The sequence below is a fragment of the Dermochelys coriacea genome, chromosome 4 (genome assembly GCF_009764565.3).
Source record: "Dermochelys coriacea isolate rDerCor1 chromosome 4, rDerCor1.pri.v4, whole genome shotgun sequence".
NCBI classification, from domain to species: Eukaryota; Metazoa; Chordata; order Testudines; family Dermochelyidae; genus Dermochelys; species Dermochelys coriacea.
This window is the reverse complement of record NC_050071.1, coordinates 140552110-140573488: the sequence shown is the minus strand read 5'-3', so window position 1 is coordinate 140573488 and position 21379 is coordinate 140552110. Positions and strand designations below refer to the sequence as shown.

The following is a 21379-nucleotide window of genomic DNA, read 5'->3' as shown; positions in this document are numbered from 1 at the left end:
AAGCAGATTATCTAGCAAATAAACAAAACCATAAACTAAGCCTAAAATACTAGATAGGATTTGAATCAGTAATCTCTTACCCTGACTGATGATACGTGTTCTTAATTTTTTTTTTTTTTTTGGGTGGATTTTTATAATTTAATACTTTGGAAATGCCAGATATCTGCTCACCTATCATTATATTAGATGGGAGATATTACCTGTATCAAAATGGGTGTGTGTTTGTAAAAGGCCTCTGCTGGTCTACTGTATAAATAAGTAACTTTTGTAAAATTTCTGTTTTGCTTCTTGTGATATAAAACATCCATATCTGCTTTTGTTGATAATTAATGAAAAATTATGTATAAGTGCAAAGTTTTTTTCATACTGGGTAAACTGACCATTGGCATATAAAACAAGCAAATGTGCCAGAGAATCCAGCACTTACTGCTACAGAATATAACAGTGCTTGACATGGTAATCGATGTTAACTCTAGCATATTCTGTGGGCTTTGGTTATTTTATGCTATTACAGTAGAGGTTTAGAGATCCCATCTCTTATACAAAGGGATCAAGATGCAAATAAGTCTAAAACCCAACATCATAAAAGTTAGAGATAGAAAAGATCTACTAGGTCACTTGGCCCTTTCTGCTTTTAAATACAAGTAGAGAGACAACTAACTAGCACTCATAGATTCATAGATACTAAGGTCAGAAGGGACCATTCTAATCATCTAGTCTGACCTCCTGCACAATGCAGGCCACAGAATCTCACCCACCCACTCCTAAGAAAAACCTCACCTATGTCTGAGATATTGAAGTCCTCAAATTGTGGTTTAAAGACTCTTTGGCCAGATATGTTTTGATTGAATGGGGAAGGGAAACCACCTGTCTAGTAAATCCATCTAAAAAATATGTGATTTGGTACTACTTTTTATAAACTCACCATTGTGCAGTCCAAGAAGTTGCCTTTACTCATGGTGAAGTCTATGCTGCAGATGAGAAGTGTGATTCGCAGCCCGGGTAGACAGACTTGTGGTAGCTCAGCTAGAGCTAGTGCACTAAAAATAGCACTATGGACATTGCAGTGCTGGCAGTGACTCATGCTAGCTGCCTGAGCTCCAACCCAGGTAGCTAATCTGAACTCCTGTCGGTGGCATAACATCCATGCTGCTGTTTTTAGCACATTGGTTTGAGCTGAGCTAGCACAAGTCTGTCTACCTGTGCTGGGAATCCACTTCCCAGTTGCTGTGGAAACATAGCCTCAGTGGCTCTCTTCCCATTAAATCTATATTGGGGTAACTGGACTGATGTAGCTGCTGCCTCTAGTTAATGTTTATAATTTATTTACAGTAGCTACTTTGGTGTACTAGGTACTTTCCAAACACTTAAGGGATGGTTCCAACTTTACAGAGCTCATAGTCTAAGGACAGACAGGGATTAGGGAAAGGGGAATAAATGGTAATTTACAAGCAAATAAACTCAGTTCACTAAGTGGTATGGCAGAAGTGGATATTTAAAAAGGATTCAGATGTGGATTGTACAGGGTCTTTGTAGATGAGCTATGGGAATTCATACCATGGGGCTTCCTGGAAGTGATTATATGAGAAGCTGGCAAATGGGTGGACAAGGCTGGGGAGTATTGGAGCAGAGGTGGTGGGGGAAACATGAAGCTTAACAAAGGAGGACAATTAAGAGAAGTCAAAATATATAGCACTTTGAACTTGGTGACACAAAGCTTAAATTTGATGCAAGAGTGGACTGGTACCACTAGAAGGATTCAGATAGGGGTGACCATGTGGTCAAATCAACAGTCAAGGAAGATGACTTTCTCAATGAGGTGTACAATCTGGGTCCACTCGTGATCATTGATAATCCCATGGCACTTTTACAATTGTAAAAGCTTTAGCTCTGCTGTTTGAGCCAAATGCCAATTTGAGTAATTATACTCTTGTCTAACTAAAAAGAAAAGGAGGATTTATGGCACCTTAGAGACTAACAAATTTATTTGAGCATAAGCTTTCGTGAGCTACAGCTCACTTCAACTAAGTTGTAGTAGCTATTGTTTACTTTCCTTTCCAAAAATGTATTGTGGTGGTGGTGGTGGTGGTGTGCTGTGTCAAGCCGGAGTGTCTCCAGAAGTGGGTGCGTATTAGTTTTGGGTGAGTGATCTGATCCTTTGTGCAATTTTTACAGCATTTTGAAGTCATTCAAAGTGAAAACTGTATCAATAGAAGTTTAAATATTGTTTGTCAAACTTGGTATTTTCTTGTAATTTAGATCCTAAAACAGAGACATGGGTGCTATTTTTTTGAAGATTAGTGGGATCTTGACTGTCCTCTGTTGCCCAGTAAAGCAAAGCATCAGCCTACTATAGGGACTGATCTGGTAAAGTACTGAGCCCTTTCACTGGGAATTGAGGGGGCTTGGCATTTAGCTGGATTGGATCTTTGATCTTTCAGGATATTGAAGCTGCATCGACAATTGGGCATGCTGGGTGGGAAGGTAGATTGATATATGAGTACTTTTCTAGTTCTACTTTCTAAGATTCTAAATATCTAATTTCTGAAATTCCATCATCTATATAATTGGATGTCTGTATAAAGAATCATAATGTAATCTTCCATACCAACTTCTTTGAAATGTGTATTTTTTCTTTTTGATTCACCTACTTCAGTCACTAGTATTGCTGGATTATGTAATTTTTTTTTACCATAATTGGCATTTTGTAGCCTTGCAAGCTATGCCAGATGGCAGGGCAGTTGGATTAGTAAGGGGTTGCTTAGCAAGCCATGACTATTGCATTATTACCACATCATCATGATATTTTTACTCTTAACAGAAATTCAAGACAGTCGCTTCTCTCCCTGTCTCCCACTACTGATGACATATTCAGTGCAAGGTCAGAAGTTTTTGGATGATACCCTATTTCAGCAAACTGAGCTGGATTTTGCTCCTCTAAGGTGGGATGAAGTTACTGTGTGTTGTTTGAATTCTCTGCATTATATGTTCTCTATGTGCCTGTGATTCAAAGAATTTCCAGATACAGTAGAATCTACTTATTAGCAACCCCTCTGTTGCTAGCAAAAAGATACCATTGTCTGGGGATTGCTAATAAGTGGAAGCAGGTTTGCGAGGTTGCAGCTAGGGAAGGAAGTGCTGGGCTGTTCCATCCCTACCTGCTAGCCGGGCAGTGGCAGGGTAAGAGGCTTCAGCCCAGATGTTAGGGCTTTCTACAGGAAGTGGGGGTGCTAGGGGCCCCACGAAGCAGGGTGCCATTTCAGATTTTGGTGCGGGGGGGCCACATTAACCGTGATTCCAGGGGCTACTTAGGCACCTGAAAACTTTTTTTTTTTTTTTTTTTGCAGATAATAACTTAGAAATTATTATCTGACAGGAGAACTGTATCTAATTCCTATATAAAGAAAATTAAATAAATATTAGACTCTAAAACTAACATGTTCTGACGTCCTGTCAACTCACTTAAGGGACACTGGTTAGGTTTAATATTTTAATATATATTCTTACTTTGTTACTAACTCTTGAATACAACAATTATAGAAAAATCTAGCTTACTTTCTATCACTTTTTTGAAGTTCACCAAGCTTGGAATAGATCATTTAACTTTTGGAAACATCCTACTAGGGCAAGGCCCCGTGAGTTTAAACTGCACCTGCCTGGGACTCTAGGGGTGTTATGCTACTACAAATAATATACCAGAAATTGACTTAAAACAGGAGTGAAGCTGACACTTTCACTTTAACACTATTGCCAATCCCAAATGTTCAAAAATCATGAATCAGTCTTGCCAAAAATCATGAGATTAGCTTTAAAATCATCATATTATGTAAAATAATAGATTTGGTGTTGTTTTTATTTGCCTTCTGCTTTTTGAGCCTTTTGGGTGCACTGGGGTCATATTTTGAAGCTTTCTCCACAGTCACAAGGGCTAGAAACTTAATTTTTCTTTAAGAATGATGATTGAAATCATCACGTATCCACTTGACTCCAGGAGCTGGGGCTTCAAGGAAAATAATTATTATCATGGAACTCATAACAAAATCATGAGAGTTGGTAACACTGCTTTCACTTCTGTTTAAAGGTTAGTTATTTTCCAGAAGGCTCTTAAACACAACACTATAGTGATTTAGTTGAAGTTCTCACAGGAGAATATTTAAAACCAAACCCTAAGAAAATTCTATGTTTTAAAGTTGAGGAAAAAAATTGAGACTTCTGCGGTATGTCGGGGACACTGCAGGCAGGAAAGGAAAATAAATAGGCACAGGTGCTCTGGGCAGCTCTTCCTCTTGAAAGAAAGTTGGATGTTCAAATCTTCTAGTCCTTAATCAAGTAAAATTTCAATTGCAGTCAGCGCCACCACTCATAGATATTAACATCACAGTGAACGTGTGATAACGTGGTCAATAACTAAACACTTTGTACTTTAAATATCTGAGCCATCTTATCCAGTTATACATCCTATACGCATTTACTCAGACTACATTTTCTGGCATATTCTGAACAGTGCTGAGCACACAGATGGTGCTCAGTGAATAATACAAATAATGACAATAATCGTCGACTTTATGGACTCTGTGGATGCAGTTTCTGTTTTTTGTTCTGGAATTGGCCTGGATACTGCTGAAACCCTAAGAATTTGAGGCATAAACACATCTGATACTCATACGACACTTTCTCATTCTTTTCTTTTCTCGAACTTGGAACAAAAAATGACAAAACAAAATAGTTTTCAGTTAAAATCTAAAATTGCACAGCAGGCATTGCTCTACAACCCAGCATGGGGCAGAACCTGCCCCCCCTTCGCAGGTAAGTGCTCTCCTCTCATCTGACTCTCATTCTCTTTTTTTCTTCATCCTTCCTGACCTCTGTGCTACTTTGCATACTGTCAACCATGACATCCTTCCCAATTGCTGGAGTCTTGGAGAACTGTCCTTGGTTTCGCTCCCATCTATCAGAGTCCTCTTTTTTGCAGCATGAAGCCGAGAGATAGGCTGGTCAGTGGATAGGGAGTTAGCCCTGAGAGACCTGGGCTCTACTTCCCCAATGGAGTTCCTGTACGACCTCAGGCCAGTGCCTTATGCACCAAGTTTCAAAGATTTTTAGGAACCCAAAGATGCATCTAGTGGGTTTACAAAGCACCAAGCCTCCTAGGTGCTTTTGAAAATTCCACTAGGTGCCTAAATACCTTTGAAAACCTGGCCTTTAGTCTCTCTCTGCCTCAGTGCCCCATCTGTGCAATGAGAATAACAGCACTACTCTACCTCACTGAGGGGCTGTGATGTGAGGCTCTCAGATACAATAGTGATGGGGCCACATAAGTACCACAGGTAGAGTGGGAACTTCTCTATACCACTGCTAGCCCTTCTCTGGGTTTTGGCCCCTTCTTTTCACCTATGCCCCTCACGTCTCCCTCTTTTCTGAATGTAAACTTGGCTCAGAGGGCTTGGCTGTATTTCTTCTGAGTCCCCTGCAAACTCAGGGGGTGGGGGGATTTCTTCAACATCCCCCATCCTGTGCAGTGGGATTCCTGTTTTACAGGTTCATCTAAAGACTTCCAGATCTTTAATTTAATTACCAGCCCTTTCTTACCTTAATCACCGTACCTCTGTTTGGCTTCCTGCCCCAGGGGCACAGACTGGGAGAAGCACCTCTCTGCAGAACTCACATTTCACACTAATGCTGTGCAGTTAAGAGCTCTGCATGGGAGCATACCTCCTGTACGAAACTCAGAGGGGGGCAGGAGCACCCCCTTGTTCCCACCTAAATGGCACCTCTACCATGGAGCTACCTGATTCCTCTCCCTGGACTCTCCAGAGGTCTGGAGTCAGCTTGACACAGTGCTTCCTTCCCTGTGTAAAGTCCTCCGGCAGGGTGCAACTTGGAGAGGGCAGGGAGAGATACTATGCAACTCTGGCACCTGGGCTGCAGCCCCACTCCCACCATTGCCTTGCCCACAGTGTCTCTTTGCAGCCCACAGCTCCTCACCTCCTATGTGGTCCTTTGCACAGGCAGGTTTGCAGGGCTGCAGCAGCAGAAGGAAGCTCTAGGAGGTGCCAAGTACTGGCTGCAGGCAAGTTTGCGGGACTGGAGGCAAGGAAGGCACATCCCAGCACTACTTTTGCTGGGTGCAGCCTTGCAAATCTGCCTGTAGTTGGGGCCTTTTTTCCACAAGGTGTTCTTAATAAACGCATGCTGTGGCCAATATCCAAATCCATTAACATTAAAGTCATTGGGACAGGACTAGTTGTCAGTATCCAGGTTGCTGTTAAGTAGAATCTGCTGCAGGTAGTTTGTATTAATGGCACAATGAATTAAAGTGATCACATTAGTAGATGGACAGGACAGAAACTGGATAAAATCTGATTAGATATCCTTGAGTTCTGTTTGGGGAAAAGCCTGTCCATTCTACTGGTCCTTCCATTTTCTCCTCATTTTAACCCCTTTCTTGAGGATGACTGGCCAAAACCCCTTTTGAGTCATTCTGTGTCTCCTTAATCATTTGAGAGAAATCACAGTTGAGTGGCATGAGGCACTCTCTCGTTCCCCAGGGCCCTGTCTGATATTCCAACCCCATGGACAATAATATGGATTGATCAATCTTTGAGTAGAGCTTGTTGTGAATTTTTCAATAAGACATCTTTTGTCAGAAAATGTTAATTCTTGAAAATTGACATTGGGAATATTTCTTGGGTCCAGGATGTGATTTCTGGTAAGTGTGTGAGACCGTAGTTCCTTAGTAACCTAGTGACTAGGGCACTCACCTGGGTTGAGAGATCCAGATTCAAATCTGTGCTCTACCTGAGTTCCACGCATGGATTTGAACCTGGGTCTCCCACATCCCGGGTGAGTGCCCTGGCCACTAGGCTACTGGCTATGCTGGAATGGAGTTGTCTTTCATGTTTTTTTTATTAAAGTGTAGAAAGGTCTTGTTCTTGTTCTAATGTGAAACAAAACATTTTGAAACTTTGAATTTTTTTCTAAAACTGAATGAATGGTTTTTGGCTAGCCCTACTTTTGAGCAGTTATGATTGTGTTGTAGGGATGAGGTCTTAATTCTCTTTTCACTAAGGCCAGTTTACATTGTTCTGGCTATACAAAGGGGCCTTAAAATTTTAGCCTATTGCATTTTACATTTCACTAAAACTCTTGTCCTAGAGAGTCTTTGTTCAGAAGGAAGACAAATAACTCTTGTGTGGTGATGGTAAGGAGTGTACTCTGTTTTAAGAAAATGTGTGTTTCAAGACATAGATGCATGCAGTCTCCTTGCAATGTTTTCAATATTTAGGTTACATGACTCAAGAATCCAGGCATGAGGAAGGAAAAAAGTATGTTGTATCCCAGTGTCAAGTGTCACTGTTTCATTACTGGTTAATAACATGTGATTTAAGACTTTGTGGATTCAAAGGAATTGATCTTCCAATGAATTTTGAATAACTACTGTATTCCCAGTGAAGTGAAGCTCATAGAAGAATGATTATCAAAAGCAAATAAGGCATTTAATAATTCAGGATGAAGACAAAAATGTAAGAAATCTGTGGAAGTCTCCTAACTATTGCAACCCCTGGTGTTCATTTCAGGCCTGGCCTATTTTATATCCTCGTTAAAAAATAATGGAAGATTTTTAAAACAAATAGTGTGTAGGGTATTCATTTCTAAACAATATATAATTGTCACATTTTTTAACTATTAACAAAAATGAGACCTATGAATACAAAGAGAGTTAGAAGGTCCTAACTGGTGGAAAACATTGACATGCTCATTAGAACCATAGTAACAGGTTTCAGAGTAGTAGAACCATAGTAGTTATATTTCCAAACCATTATTTATAGGGATATAGTAATCATTTTTTTTAATGTAAATTACCCTGTTTTTAAGGATTTAAAATATCTGTTTGATCTATTTGAGTAATACCTTCAGATGTATGTGTTGCTAAATCCTAGTAGTTTGCTCTCATGTAGAAGTTCCACCTTTAAGCTTGTTTCTTTTAGGCAGAAAATGTTGGTGTTGAAAATAAATGTTACCAGAGAAACATTCTTTTCTTTTCTCTTCCAGAGGAACCCCTGATGTTTCTGATGCTTCTGAGCAACATTCAAAGCCTTTGCAGATCAGTGAAGCTGTGCAGCTGGCAGCCACCAAAATACCTTCAGACTTAGTCAGTGGCTGCTTGACCCTGTCCGAGCACCCACTTGCAGTCAGCACTGTAGAACCTTGTGATGTCAGCTGCACCAGCTATTTGTCTCAGCACCCCGTTTGTCTTTCTGGACAGATACCTGTGGAGAGGAAGGAGAAGACTGAAGATCAAAATTGTAAACTTGATATTAACAAGTCTTTAATCCCTAATAGAGATGAAAATTTAACAGACTCAAATAGAAAAATGCTGCTAAACAAGCCAGAAACACTGCAGCCTCCAGAAGTATTTGCTGCAAAGGAAGCCACTAGTGGTTTTGAAAATAATGATAACTTCTTTTTAGACAGCAATGTACCAGCTCCTCTCCTCCTTGAGCTTCTGGAAAAAGAAATAGGATTATCGAGCCATGGGGGGTTTTCATCTTCAGAAAGCTCTTCATGCAAGAGCTTATCAGCTAGGGACCCAGGGAAAAACAAAACAATGCAGCGAGTAGGAAATATTGAGCTTTCTGACAGGGAGTCAGAAGTGTTTGTAAGAGAATCACATCAGAAGCTGGAAGAAGAAAAGTGTGTTCCTGAGCTTGACTCCTCCAATATGTTTTCTGATGTCTTGAGGAGAGAACCTTTTAAAAATTCCAATGCCCCAGATGTGTTTTCTGCAAAGCCTTCAGAAATGTTCATGTTGTCCAAGGGACATAGTTCAGATTTGAATGACTCTGGCAGATTGTGGTTCTCTGGTGTTACCATGGAGCCCCTGGGAACCATTCTAGATGAGCAGCAAAAACAACTGTTTTCTAAAATGTCTGGGAAACAGGAAGAGGAGCCTCTCTCTGCTATGTCCAAAACTAGTGTCAAGAACAGCGCATCTGACCAGCCAGTCACAGCTAGTGTAGAATCTGGTGGAACATGCAGTGAGAAGAATACTGTTGTGGAAATCCCGTCTGGAGTTAACAGAAGTGAATTAACTCTTTCAGACTTCACCATAGAAAGGGGACATAAAAATACAGGCATTTCACCTTTATTTAGTCTTCCTGTAGATGATGGTTCATTCTTTGGACATTTAGCTCAACCAATCTATCAGTCCACCCCGGGGATATTTGTAAGCAGAAGTGAGAAGCAGGAAGTACCTGGTAAGCCCCTTCCTATCAAATCAAATCTTCAGGCTTCTCTTGCTTGTTTAAATGAAGAAACTTCTAGGAACTCATCTACAAATACACTTGTTTCTTCTGCTGAGAAGCATCATGCATTCCGGAGTGGACAGGAGATAAACAGTGAAAGTTGTGAGTCCTTAAGAACAGTGTATCCTTGTACTGGAAGAATCCAGTCTCTCCCTACCTTTAATTTCATGGAAAAGGTAGGAGCTTGGAACGTGAACCAGCCAATGGAGAAGATACCTGATGCTTTGGCTTTATGTGGCTTGAGTGGAGTTTCTCCAAGGAAGAAAGCCTACAGTGCAATTGCTGATTCCTTAAATCATATTTTTTCAAAGCAGAGCAGCAGCAGTGGTAACCTCAAGAGTGGTTTAGCTGCACCCTTTGGCGGGACAGGTTCAATGACCAGTCTGCATTACTGTGATAAAAGGTCAGCACATGCTTCACCACTTACCAGGTCTCAGTCTGACAACTCAGTACATGTTATCAGCAAAGAAGCTTCACAGATTGAAGTTGTTCAGGCAACAAACCCAGATGAAGTTGTTCAGCCTACAGAAGACAAGAGCAGAGTTTCTGGAATGCCTGAAATTAGAGAAAGTGGTGCTCAGTTAGGAGACTCCATAACCCCACAGTTTACAGCTCTTCTTGTCACTACTGGGTCCAGTGGTGGTGATGACGACGACAATAATAGCATAGGACAAAATTCAGATCAAAAAGTCTTCATTTCCAGTGAAAGGGTTGCTCAACTTCTCAGAGAGGAGGAATGCTATCCAAGTGATGGGCAAGAGAAACACAATGGTCTTGAAAATAATACCAGACAGTCACATGATCCAGAACTCTCTACTAGCCAGATCAATATGGATCATTTCAATGACGTTTCTTCAGATAGCTTAAACCTCCTGGCTAGTTCACAGGCAAGTAGCCATGTTGACTTGACCTCTGCAAACTCTTCTTCAGTAGTTGCCAGGGATTTTTTCACCAATTTAGAAGGGGATAATGTCATTCCTTTCTTGGCTCCTACTTTGAAAACTCCAGATAAAAAAGACATAAATATTGAAGAAAGAATACCGGTAAGATATTGCTTGTAATTTTGCCACTTATCTTTAGGTTTAATCATAGTAAGACTGAGCGGCCTCAACTTGTGTTAAAAGCAATAGGAGTTGAAGGTGCTTGGAACATCACAAGAAAGGGCCCATTATATGGAGAGACTGGTGTAGTTATAGAAGCTTTTAATATCCCATGTGTGGTAAGAATATTTGGTGCCACAGCTACAGACTTCTTCAGCTTAGTTGTTAACTTATTTAGAAACTAAATCATATTAGCTAACTGAGCCAAGTAATTTTAAAGGACTCCTTCACTGAAGATAACTTTAAAATATATACTGCTAAAATCTTCTAAACCCGCTTTCTCCTACAGTGTTTTCTTACACTCTTTCTGCAGTCAGGGTAAAATTTATTACTGACTAACATGGCCATGGCACCATCGAAATGGAGTTGTATGTTTATGGCATTAGTGAATTTGTCCCATAACGTTGAATCAGTATTTTAATTACTCGTTGTTGATCTGGAAGTAATACACTTTTAGGGTTTATTTCAACAAGACAGTGGAAATGCCTGGGCAATGGGTTTAGGGAGGATGCTCCATGTGTAGAGGGTAGCATGGAGGCAGGAGTGGGAAAAGGAGATATAAATGGCGTGTAAAGGCTGGTGACAGTGGCTGAATGTAGAAGGTAAGGATAAAAGCAAAAGGAGACAAGGTCAGTGATATAGGTTGGGGTTGAGTGAAGCAGAGCCTTGAAATAAAGGACAAGATGCTAGAATTTCTGTTTGCAGTGCATCGGCAAGCCATTTATGACCTTCTAGTCTCTTCCACGTAAGCAGACTGTGATGTCCCAGATGTCAGGTTTTGATTCCACCACAGACCCTGGGGAAAAGCTAGGATGCAAGAGAGAGAACTTTTCTCACACCCACACATCTTCAATAATAGCAAAAGCAACACAGAAAATTCCTGGTGAAGCAGATGGCTTCTTCTATAAATATTATTTCTTTTTAAGTTTGCCCCAGTGTAAAAGTCTTAAACAGCTGATGATTAATAAACACATACAAAAAAAAATGAGCCATTCTGCCCACAGTTCCTTACATAAAGACCAATGGGAACTTATTTTGCTAATCCAGTCTCCCCTCCCTTTTTTCAGAGTTGCTAGATATAGAATGGCTGCCAGATTAGGTGGCAGCCATGTTAACACTTGCCTTTGCTGATAGCTGATAAGTGTTAGTGAAAATTAAATGCAGATGTATGTTAATGATGGACTTTATAATTCAGAATAAGTGGCTCCTCTTCTTGCAAAATGATTTCTATAATAACAATTTAGTCTTTGGAATTAGACTTTTACTCTTATTTTCCTTGAAAATTCCTTGAAATTTACATCGGGAAAATAATCTCAGAACAGCTTCTGTGTGCATATAAAGCTATTCTCAGTTGCCTAGGAAGATAAATATTGAAAGAAAGATGTGTGAAATTTATTAAAGGTAAGAATTAGAGACTACAAACTATCTCTGTTATAAATAGAATTAGCATTTCCCCTTCAATATTTGTTTTGAGGAATTCTCTTCTCATAAATCACTGACAGGACTCAGGAAGTTTGATCATGCATTTGGCTATTAATATGTATGTCTGTAATACAATAATAGAAATAGAGATGGAAAAGATCTATAAGGTCATTTCGTTCATTCCCCAGCCAGTGCAGAATGTATAATACAGATGAGGCGAAATTTAAACCGTTCTTATGAGAAGGAATCAGATAAAGCTTCGCTTAACTGGCAAGTGTCTTCACTGGTGTTGCAGACTTTGTGAGAGAGGGGTTTCAGAGTAGCAGCCGTGTTAGTCTGTATTCGCAAAAAGAAAAGGAGTACTTGGTCTAATAAATTTGTTAGTCTCTAAGGTGCCACAAGTACTCCTTTTCTTTTTGTGAGAGAGGGGGAATCATTTTCCGAGCTGATCTGGGGAGGTCCCTTGAATCCATGTTATAGTAGCATATTCAGAATATTTGCTTTTTCTTTTCTCCCTTTATTTGGGGTAGGAGCTGGAGTGACAAGGCAACTTGATTTCTCCTCTAATCTTTAGGTTGACTAGGGAAGAGAATTGGTCAGTTCCTCTCCAATTTGAATTCAGTGTGAGAAGGGGAAGAAGTTACTTAAGGTAAATCTGACTCTTCATGAGTCACTGATCTGATAAAATCACTCAGAATGGTGTAGAGCTGCAGACAAGGGATTAGACAAATGTGAAATATCAAGTCAACAGATTTACAAAAAGTTTTAATAAAAAACCCCAACAGTTTCTTCAAAAAGCTTTTGTATTTTCTAAAGAACAAATCCAAGTGATGATCTTGAAAAAACTTTCCAGCAATCACAACAGGCATGCTGCTAGTTCGATTTAAAAATGAGGTTATCATCTCAAGTGCTCTCTTTAGATTCAAATTGTTCTTGTTTAGTAGGGACAGAACGTAAGAACATCATAACATAAGAACATCATGAAGAAAGAAAGAGATAATAGAACAGAAAATATCATATTACCTTTAAATAAATCCATGATACACCCACATCTTGAATACTGCATGCAGATGTGGTCTCCCTATCTCAAAAAAGATATTTTGGAAAAGGTACAGAAAGTGGCAACAAAAATTACTAAGGGTATGGAACAGCTTCCATGTGAGGAAAGATTAATAAGACTAGGACTTTTCAGCTTGGAAAAGAGACGAGTAAGGGGGGATAGGATAGAGATCAATAAAATTATGACTAGTTTGGAGAAAATAAATGAGGAAGTGTTGTTGTTTACTCCTCACAACACACAAGAACTAGGGGTCACCAAATGAAATTAATAAACAGCAGGCTTAAAACAAACAAAAGGAGGTATTTTGTTGCCAGTGCAGGCTTGTACCATATAATGCTTTCACAACTGCTTTGTCCAATAAGATATTTAAACAGTTCCAGCAATGGGGCTTCCATCACTTTCCTTTGGAGACTGTCCCATGGTGTAATTGGCCTTAAATGTTAAGGAATTTTTCCTGATGCCCAGCCCAAGTTTTAAGGTATTTTTTGGACAGGAGGACGGTATGTTCCCTTGTGCCATGTTCTCATTTTGATAGACAGGGCTATTAAACCAAAGTCTCATTTTTTCCTTCCAGATTTTAATTAGTAACCATTTTAAAGGAATGGTATCAAGGGAAGGAGGCCTAAAATTAATACCAAGTGGAGGGATGGCTTGATGTGTAATAAATCCAATGGTCTTGGTTTGCTGTTGGTATATCTGCTGGAGAACAGGTTGAAATAAACTTTTCAAGGGTAGGGGGATGTTGAAAATAAAAACTCTGTGTTTTGGAGATGGTGGTTGGGGTAGGTTAAAATCTGAGTTCCTTTATAATAATACCATATATATTTATTGCTTTCTTTGTTCCATGTCCCCCCTTTGTGTCAGATGTATCTTCATAATCTTGGCATTGATCAGTCACCTTCAGCTATACAGACTCCATTTGTACCCAGAGGACCAATCAGGGAGGTTGAATTTTCCCCATCAGAGCTCAGAACATTGAAGGAATCCACTGACACCTTAACAAAGCATGTCCAGCTATCTGAAGGTATGGGGAAAGGCAGAGGCATGCTGCAAAAATCTTAGAGAACAGAACACTTCATGCACTTGCTTATTTCTCCTCAGTGAGGGGTGTTTCCATGCCAGTTACCAGCTTTCTGCCTCCAGTAGTTTTGAAAGTAGAGCTGTTCAAAAAAGTGTTACAAGGATATTTTCATAATGGGGAAAAGTGTATCTTTGTTTCTCTCTTTCTTTAGTTTCTCGGGTGCAATATGTGACCAGGGTACAGGTAGACAGTCATACCCAGTTATCTAAATACAACCAATCCAGAGGCCCAAAATTGGGGATATAGCCAGGAGTGAGTCCACCTCAAAACAAAAATTGTTCAGGACTAATAAATACATGAATCTATGACCTAGTAGGTGGGGCAAATGAAAGCACATTCAACTAGATCTATGGCAACTTCCATAGCATGCCTTCACAGTGAATTGTTTGTTGAAATATACATTGCTGCTGGTTAGAGAACTGCATAAGTCTTTATGCAACATTTCCTCCTTGATCTGGCATCCAGATCTCATACCCAATTCAGGAGAGCAGTCTTGCAATCTCTTTACAGCTAATACTCTTCCGACCAACTCCTTGAAGGTCACTACTGCTTATCTTCCCAGGAGTCTCTGCATTGAGTTGATTGGCCTTTCTGAGCCCAGGTGGCTGGATGCAACTCTCTCCCAGGCATATACCAATCAGGCACTCTGTTTTTATTTTACTTTATATTTTAAAGTATCATGAATGTTTCTCTACATATCCTTAGGATTTCAGATCTGATGAGTACTCTCATTTTATTGCTGTGCAAAGAATACACATTGAATTAGAATATCTCAGCACTTAGACATTTAGGTTCATAATGTTTCTAGTTATTTGAAAGTTTTCTTAGTTTACATAAATCCTAGAAGTTTGTACGAAATGATCAAAAGGCTTTATTTCAGTAAACTGTGATCATAAACATTTTTACTAGAAGCCATATTCTTGTATATTTTCTTATATAGGTTCTTACATATTTTCTAGAATAATCATTTTTAGGAGGCCTTTGGAACAAGGCAGATATTCTACACTGAAGTGAATGTTTCCCATAACCCTTAATTAATCTTTTTTTCCCCCTCCCCAGGTTCTCTGTCTACATTTGACATTACGCAGATAAGCTTTAACTCTGGTGCTTCCACACTCAGCATGTCTATACCAATGGGTTCAGAAGCTGGCCCTGATACTCCATTACCCACTGAGCTCTCACTTCAGTTCTCAAGATCTTCCAAAGACAAACCACTGAGTCAATGCAGTATTGCCTACCATCAACTGGAGCTGCCTGCTGCACACACTACCAAAAGCAGCTCAGAATCTTCGGCTGTCTCAAAATCTGTTGAACTGAGCCAGATACTGCATACATTTCCAGCTGGCTCTGACTTTGAAGAGGGTCACACTCTTGTTTCAAAACATGTTCAAAAGCTGATAGATAAATTTGAGTCTAGGGATACTGGCCTCAGACTAGAGAAGTTGTCCGCTAGTCCTTTAGCTGGAGATGCAGATGAAATGGATGTCAGTGGAGAACCACTGTCTTCAAATGTAGATGCCTCAGTTAATGATTTAAATAAGGATCAAGGAAATGATTCCTTGATTGGATCCAACACATTGAAAGAGATCCAGAAACTTTTAGCAGAGGCAGAAAATATAGCTCTGACTCAGTTTGATCCTGTCCCTTCCGTTGCCCCTTTCCAAGAAGTCAGCGACTTTTCATCAGTGCCAATTGAAAAGGATGGTTCTGAAGATTCCAGATTAGCAAAGGAGATCAGTCCAGCACTTCAGAGAATATTATCATGGGATAAGTCCTTGACCAGAAGAAGCATGCAAGAAGATAGTTCACTAATGAAGACTCTGAATTCCCACAGGCGCAGTTTAAAATGGGAAAGCTCTCATGCTATTGATTTACCCACCAAGGAAGAAATTGTGGAAGAGTTGACTAGACGAACACAGCAGGGAGCTATGGAAGCGTGTGGGGTAACAAAATCCATAGGGAGGTCAGAACCGGAGGGTTGCAGTAGTGCAACAGTAGATAAAAACCTGACTGCTCTCATGGCTCTTACAAAGAGTAGTACAAGTAGTAAATCAAGCATTGAAAGGGTTTTAGAACTGCGGAATCCTTCTGCCACGGAGCCCTTAGGCAGCATCACCAGTGACCTTGGGGATTTTCAGCATGCCTTGACTAAAACTAAAACTTGTGTGGCTGGCAGCGAAGAGGGAGATGGCATTCGAGAGAGCGATGATAGTAGCAGTGTAGATTCACTAGCTGCACGTGTCAAAAGTCTTCTGAAAAATGAATCTCCTGTGCTACATGCAACACAAATACTAAAAAGTGCGGAGGAAGAGGAGAGAAAAGCTCGTGGTAAGAAGCAAATCACTATCTAAAATGACTGAGGGGTTTTACGCAAGACATGAGAACACTGAATCCTACTTTCATGAATATAATAGAGGCTGCTTTAAAAATTCTTTTGGGATGCAGCAGATTGGTAATGGGATATATGGAGCCTTCCATGTTGGTGTCACCATTTTGAATTAGGCATTGGTGATGGTGACTGAATCTTTACCCTCTGAGATTCAGGTATCCTTATCACAATTTGCACTAATTGGCACCCTTGTTGGCTGTCTGGTCAGAGAGGCGAAGGACTGAATGGCTATGAAGACTATTACTTTTTCACACCTAGAAAGGCCATTCCAGATAAGGATTGAGTTATACTGGTACAATGATATGGGGAAGCTTGCATCAACTCTGCCCTGTGGGTTCGTGAGACTTGTGTCCAGAGCTTTTTATCTGCAGTCTTCTTGCAGATTAATAGCTTTGCACTCTGTCCCATCTTAGAATAAACTGTAGTATTATGTGGATTTAAAATTATATGCAAAACTCCATGTAATTAAAACACTGAATTTGCCAGGTAAAAATGCCATATTAGTAAACTATAGAGGAAGGTGGTCTTCCAAAACCAGTTGAAAATAGTCACACATTTGCTATTGAGGTTACTTTTAATGTAGTTTTAAGTTAGAGACTTCCCCTTCCTCGCCTCCTTCCTGGAAATTGAGATAATTACCCTTGAATACGTAAGAGTCAAAATAATTCATAGACAGCACCAAATTGTTGATACTAGACCATTGGGCTGGATCAACTTAACTTGTGATTTAAACTCTTAACATGGTTGTTGATTCTGTGTATCTTTAAAGGAAGCTATCTCATATGCCTGTTTTCTGTTTGTGTAAATAGATATTCTTGCTGTCCTAGGTTAAGACATTTGGTAGGAAAATGTTACTTGACTCTGGATCTAGAGATGATTGTGATATGAGCATTAGGCAGTGAGTACATGAGAAAGTGTTTTTGAAAAAGGTTGATATCCCTTAAAGGGATAGACAGGAGCCTGCAGCCTGGGGATAAATAACAAGACCCTGCCTTGGCCTAGGGGCTGAGTTATATAAACAGGAAGTAGAGCTGGAGGAAAGAGGGGAGAAGAAGCCAGGAAGGCTGCACTGGGTGGCAGTTGCTCCCTGAGGCGCCTGGAGCCAATTCTGATGACTTGGCTTGATTCTGAGACTTGGGTGTGTACTATGAGATTGGGAGCCCTGAACCTGGGCTTGATGAATTTATTGTTGTGGTGATTCCTGGATTGAGAACTATTTGTTGTAATGATACCTGCCCTGAAGCCATATTAAAATGTACTTAATGTATGTTGGCTTCTCCTTCCTCTGGGTTGTTAAAGTGGAAGCTATTGCTACTCCACTTGGGAAAATTACAGGTGGGGCCCAGCTGCAGCAACACATTAGGTTGCAAGGGAGTGCTCGGACAGTACCTGCACCTTTACAAGTGCATCATTCAGGTAGGTTCTCACTCACTGTCATTAGAAGGTGTCATAATAGTCAATTTAAATTTAGTCCTATTCCTAGTCATTCTATCTTGTATGGTATTTCTGATACTAATGTATGTTCCCACCCAATTCTGATGATTAGTGTATAGCACACTTCTCTCTGTAAAATTAAAATGGCTTCATAAAGGGATTGGCTCTCTGTTTTATGTTCACAGCATGGGTGAAGATGAAGCTGACTAGCCAGCCTCAGGGTTCTGTGTCAGATCTGAATGAAGAGGACAGGCAGAGAATAGACGAGATCAAGACGGAGCTGCTTCTGAGTGCCAGGAAGTCTGTGTTAGCCAAGGTATAAAGGAGATGATAAAGCTAATTTAGGGGAAATTCTGGAAGGGGACAAATGCTAGAGATTTTTTATTTTGGTGTGGTGATTGTCTTATATCCACTGACTCAGTGTATTTTACAGTGATATCTCACCACCAATGATGATTTACCATATAAGTGTTGGTGACATTTAATGAAATATAATTCTCCATGTAGCTTGAAATGTACAGGAAATAGTATGATAAATTTGATGATAACTTGCCATTTACTGAACTCTCACTGCTGTATATTCTGTTCAGAACATTTCTGATTCATATATTTCTGTATACTGCATCCTGAGTGGAATTGATGAGTAAGCTTGACAGAGTATATTGTCTCCAATCTGCCCTTGAATTTCTATTTGTTTTCAGCATTTGTCTGAACTAGTGTTAGCTATGCCATGAGGAACTTGGAACTATGAGTGGCTGCCTCTGTGTCTGAAATCTTGATGGATCATTTAATGGAAAGTTTGCAAGCAAAAAGGGCAGAATGGGTGAAAGTATGGAGATATTTGTTTGAAAAGCTAATAAATGGGTTGGTGAGGTTTGCTTGTTGGCAGAATGGAGAAGACCAGGTTGATACGGGAATCGACAATAAATGACAAGTAGGGAGGGGCAGAATTGATGACAGCCTTTGAGGTGAGCACAAAAAACTTTAATTTGAATCTGTGCTGATGACTTGTCCCTCACTTGCTATCTCCCTGAGAAAAGCTTACATCTTTTAGTAGACCACAAAGGCGTAGCGACAGTTACCTTATTCTGCTTTCTGAAAAATTTTCCTGGGCCTGAGATCTCCAGTGGAAAAGGGAGCTGGGGGCGGGGGGGAAATCACACAGCTAATATAAAAATAATTGATTGTGTCCTAAACTAAAGAATGTCATGGATAATATTATCTGTGTGTTCTGTGGTTCATTAACTATTAACAATGGGGATGATGCAGGGAACAGTAACTTGGAAACGCTTGTTTCTCTGGTAACTCTCGAAGTTTTTCTGATTTTGATATAAACCTTGTATGGAGAACATGAAGAAATAAAATTCCAGACTTTCTCATAAATACAGAGGAAAGAGACCTCTGTGCCTTAAACAAAGGTTGAGGGGAATCGTGCAGATGTCCAAATTATCAGAGGGAGCAAATGGATGGATGATAAAATATCTGTTTACTACCATACATAAGTCCAAAACTAGAAGTATTAGGTTGATTTCTTCAAGGTGCTGATTCAGCAAAGTACTTAAGTAAAAAAGTGCTTTGCTCAAATGTGGCCTAAAACACTGGCATAGAATAACAGTGTAGTTTTTTGTTTTTTAAATCACAGTTCTCTCTGAAAATTATCTGGCATTTCAGGTAACACCTAAGCCTACTGTAACTGACAGATCCGAAAGACCAGATATTTTCTGTACTTTTTACTTGATGCATTTGGCTGCACTCTGTACAGTCAGTTTCAGTGCTTTCACTTATATTCAATCAGCTTGTTTCCCCTATCGTTTGTGTGGATCCTTCATACAGCAACAGATAAAAGAGAAATAGTTTGTTTAAAAAAAAAAAAGACAGCATGATTGTAAACAACAGAAATTGTCATGGAGAGTCAGGCAGGTGTCGTGCCTGGAACTTTCAGCTTACTTTGTGAAATTTACTAGATTTCATATTAACAGTGTTCTCACTGGATATTTGCATACCTCCATAAGATCATGAGTAACCTATTGTGGGAAGGAATGTGCAATGATTTTCCCGCTTATATTTTCTTCAGACTCTCATCTTGCCAAGATGTAACTCTGACTGGGCAAGGGGGCTCACAAGCAGTTTACAAGCAGTTTTTAAGTGTGAAAATGTTGGGGAAAACAGCAGGTTTTGGGGTTGGTGGTTTTTTTTTTTTTTCTTTCTTTCTGCAGTTTTAGAGCAGTGATGTTTCCTCACTGGCTTCAACAATGCTGCAGTTTGTGGGGGTGGGGGGGTGGGTTTTTTTTTGCACAGCTGTACATTTGATCTATACATCTAATAATGTCATATTCACTCCATGACACAACTGGAAGTAGGCACCTCGTTCCCTGAAGTCTGAACCTCTGCTACTTTGTCATAGGTACTGTTGCTCTTTTTTACACTGAGAAATACATTCAGGTTGATTTTGAAATGGAGAAACCAGTGTAGAGAGAAGGTTGCGAAAGAGAAGTAGAAACGGGTTCTTTAAAAAGATAATGGTGGTTATAGGAAAAACTGAAGGTTTGCAGGAAGGGTATATGGAACCTAGAAAGCATAAAATATCTAGAGATAGAAGAATGTGCCTGTTCTGAATTTCTTCTTCTAGATTTACTTTCATTATATGAATATTCCCATTGCAAAGCTTTGTAAGTGGATGTTTACAATTCGGCAATAAATATTCACTACAGCTAAAACTGTCTAAAACTCCTGTTGCTAAGCCAGATTGTGCTTTAAAAGCAAGGTCCTGAGTTGAGGATGGTACAGAGCTTCCCTGTCCTAGGGAGAGCTCAGAGAGTCATAAAGCAACCTGGAGCTCCCCAGCATGCCGGGAGAATGTACATTCTTGTACCATCCTTTAAGAGTATTATGTGCATGCAACTCCGACCAAGGCAGGGAGAGACTCAAGAAGGGAGACCATGGCTTTGCATCCTCCCAAACACTTTGCTGTGGCTTGTGCCCCAAGTGATGGTAATAGGAAACAGACTCTGTGCTTAGGAAAAGGCAGGCACTGCAATTGTTGCTGGCTCCTGTGATGCTTCCTGGGGGTACGCAAGGTTTTGAGGCATCTTGTTACCACCTGCCTTTAGAGTGAGGAAGCCTTGTCCATGCCCCAACTCCATGGGCAACACGAGCACTTCACCCTAGGTCTCTAAAGGCCCCACTGTTTCTCTGCAGGTTAGCACAATTAACAAACCACCGAGCCTTGCAAGCATCTCCCTCGAACGTCCAGCCCCTGTTGCACTGGACACTCTCAGTATTCACAGATCTGCTGCTTCCAAAGAAACACCAGGTACACCTCAGATCACTGGTTTGCTTAACACACACCAGTTATATATGTTTACAGAGAAATGAAGTATAAGCTTATGTAACAGATCAGAGATTCAAGTATTATCAAGTAGTAGTATTGGAAACAAATGGCTACATATGAAATAAAATCATAACATGCATTCTAGAACCTAGACTTAATTAACAAGCTACTTTCATGTCTAAAGTATTGCTCACCAGTGCTTTACAACTAGGCTGGCTGTGACCCTTCTTTCATGAGATGCAATATGCTGTCACCTC

The 21379-nt window shown here is 40.1% G+C and overlaps 1 protein-coding gene across 1 annotated transcript in view; it reads left to right on the top strand.

The window, feature by feature from the left end:
* The window catches only part of ALMS1 (ALMS1 centrosome and basal body associated protein), a 117213-nt gene that overhangs the window by 40344 nt on the left and 55490 nt on the right, over positions 1 to 21379 (top strand). Inside the window, exons 4-8 of the mRNA XM_043512794.1 lie at positions 2822 to 2942; positions 8053 to 10348; positions 13752 to 13911; positions 15028 to 16296; positions 17977 to 18107. Of these exons, the coding sequence (XP_043368729.1) occupies positions 2822 to 2942; positions 8053 to 10348; positions 13752 to 13911; positions 15028 to 16296; positions 17977 to 18107 (3977 nt within the window). The remainder of the gene's footprint in view (positions 1 to 2821; positions 2943 to 8052; positions 10349 to 13751; positions 13912 to 15027; positions 16297 to 17976; positions 18108 to 21379) is intronic.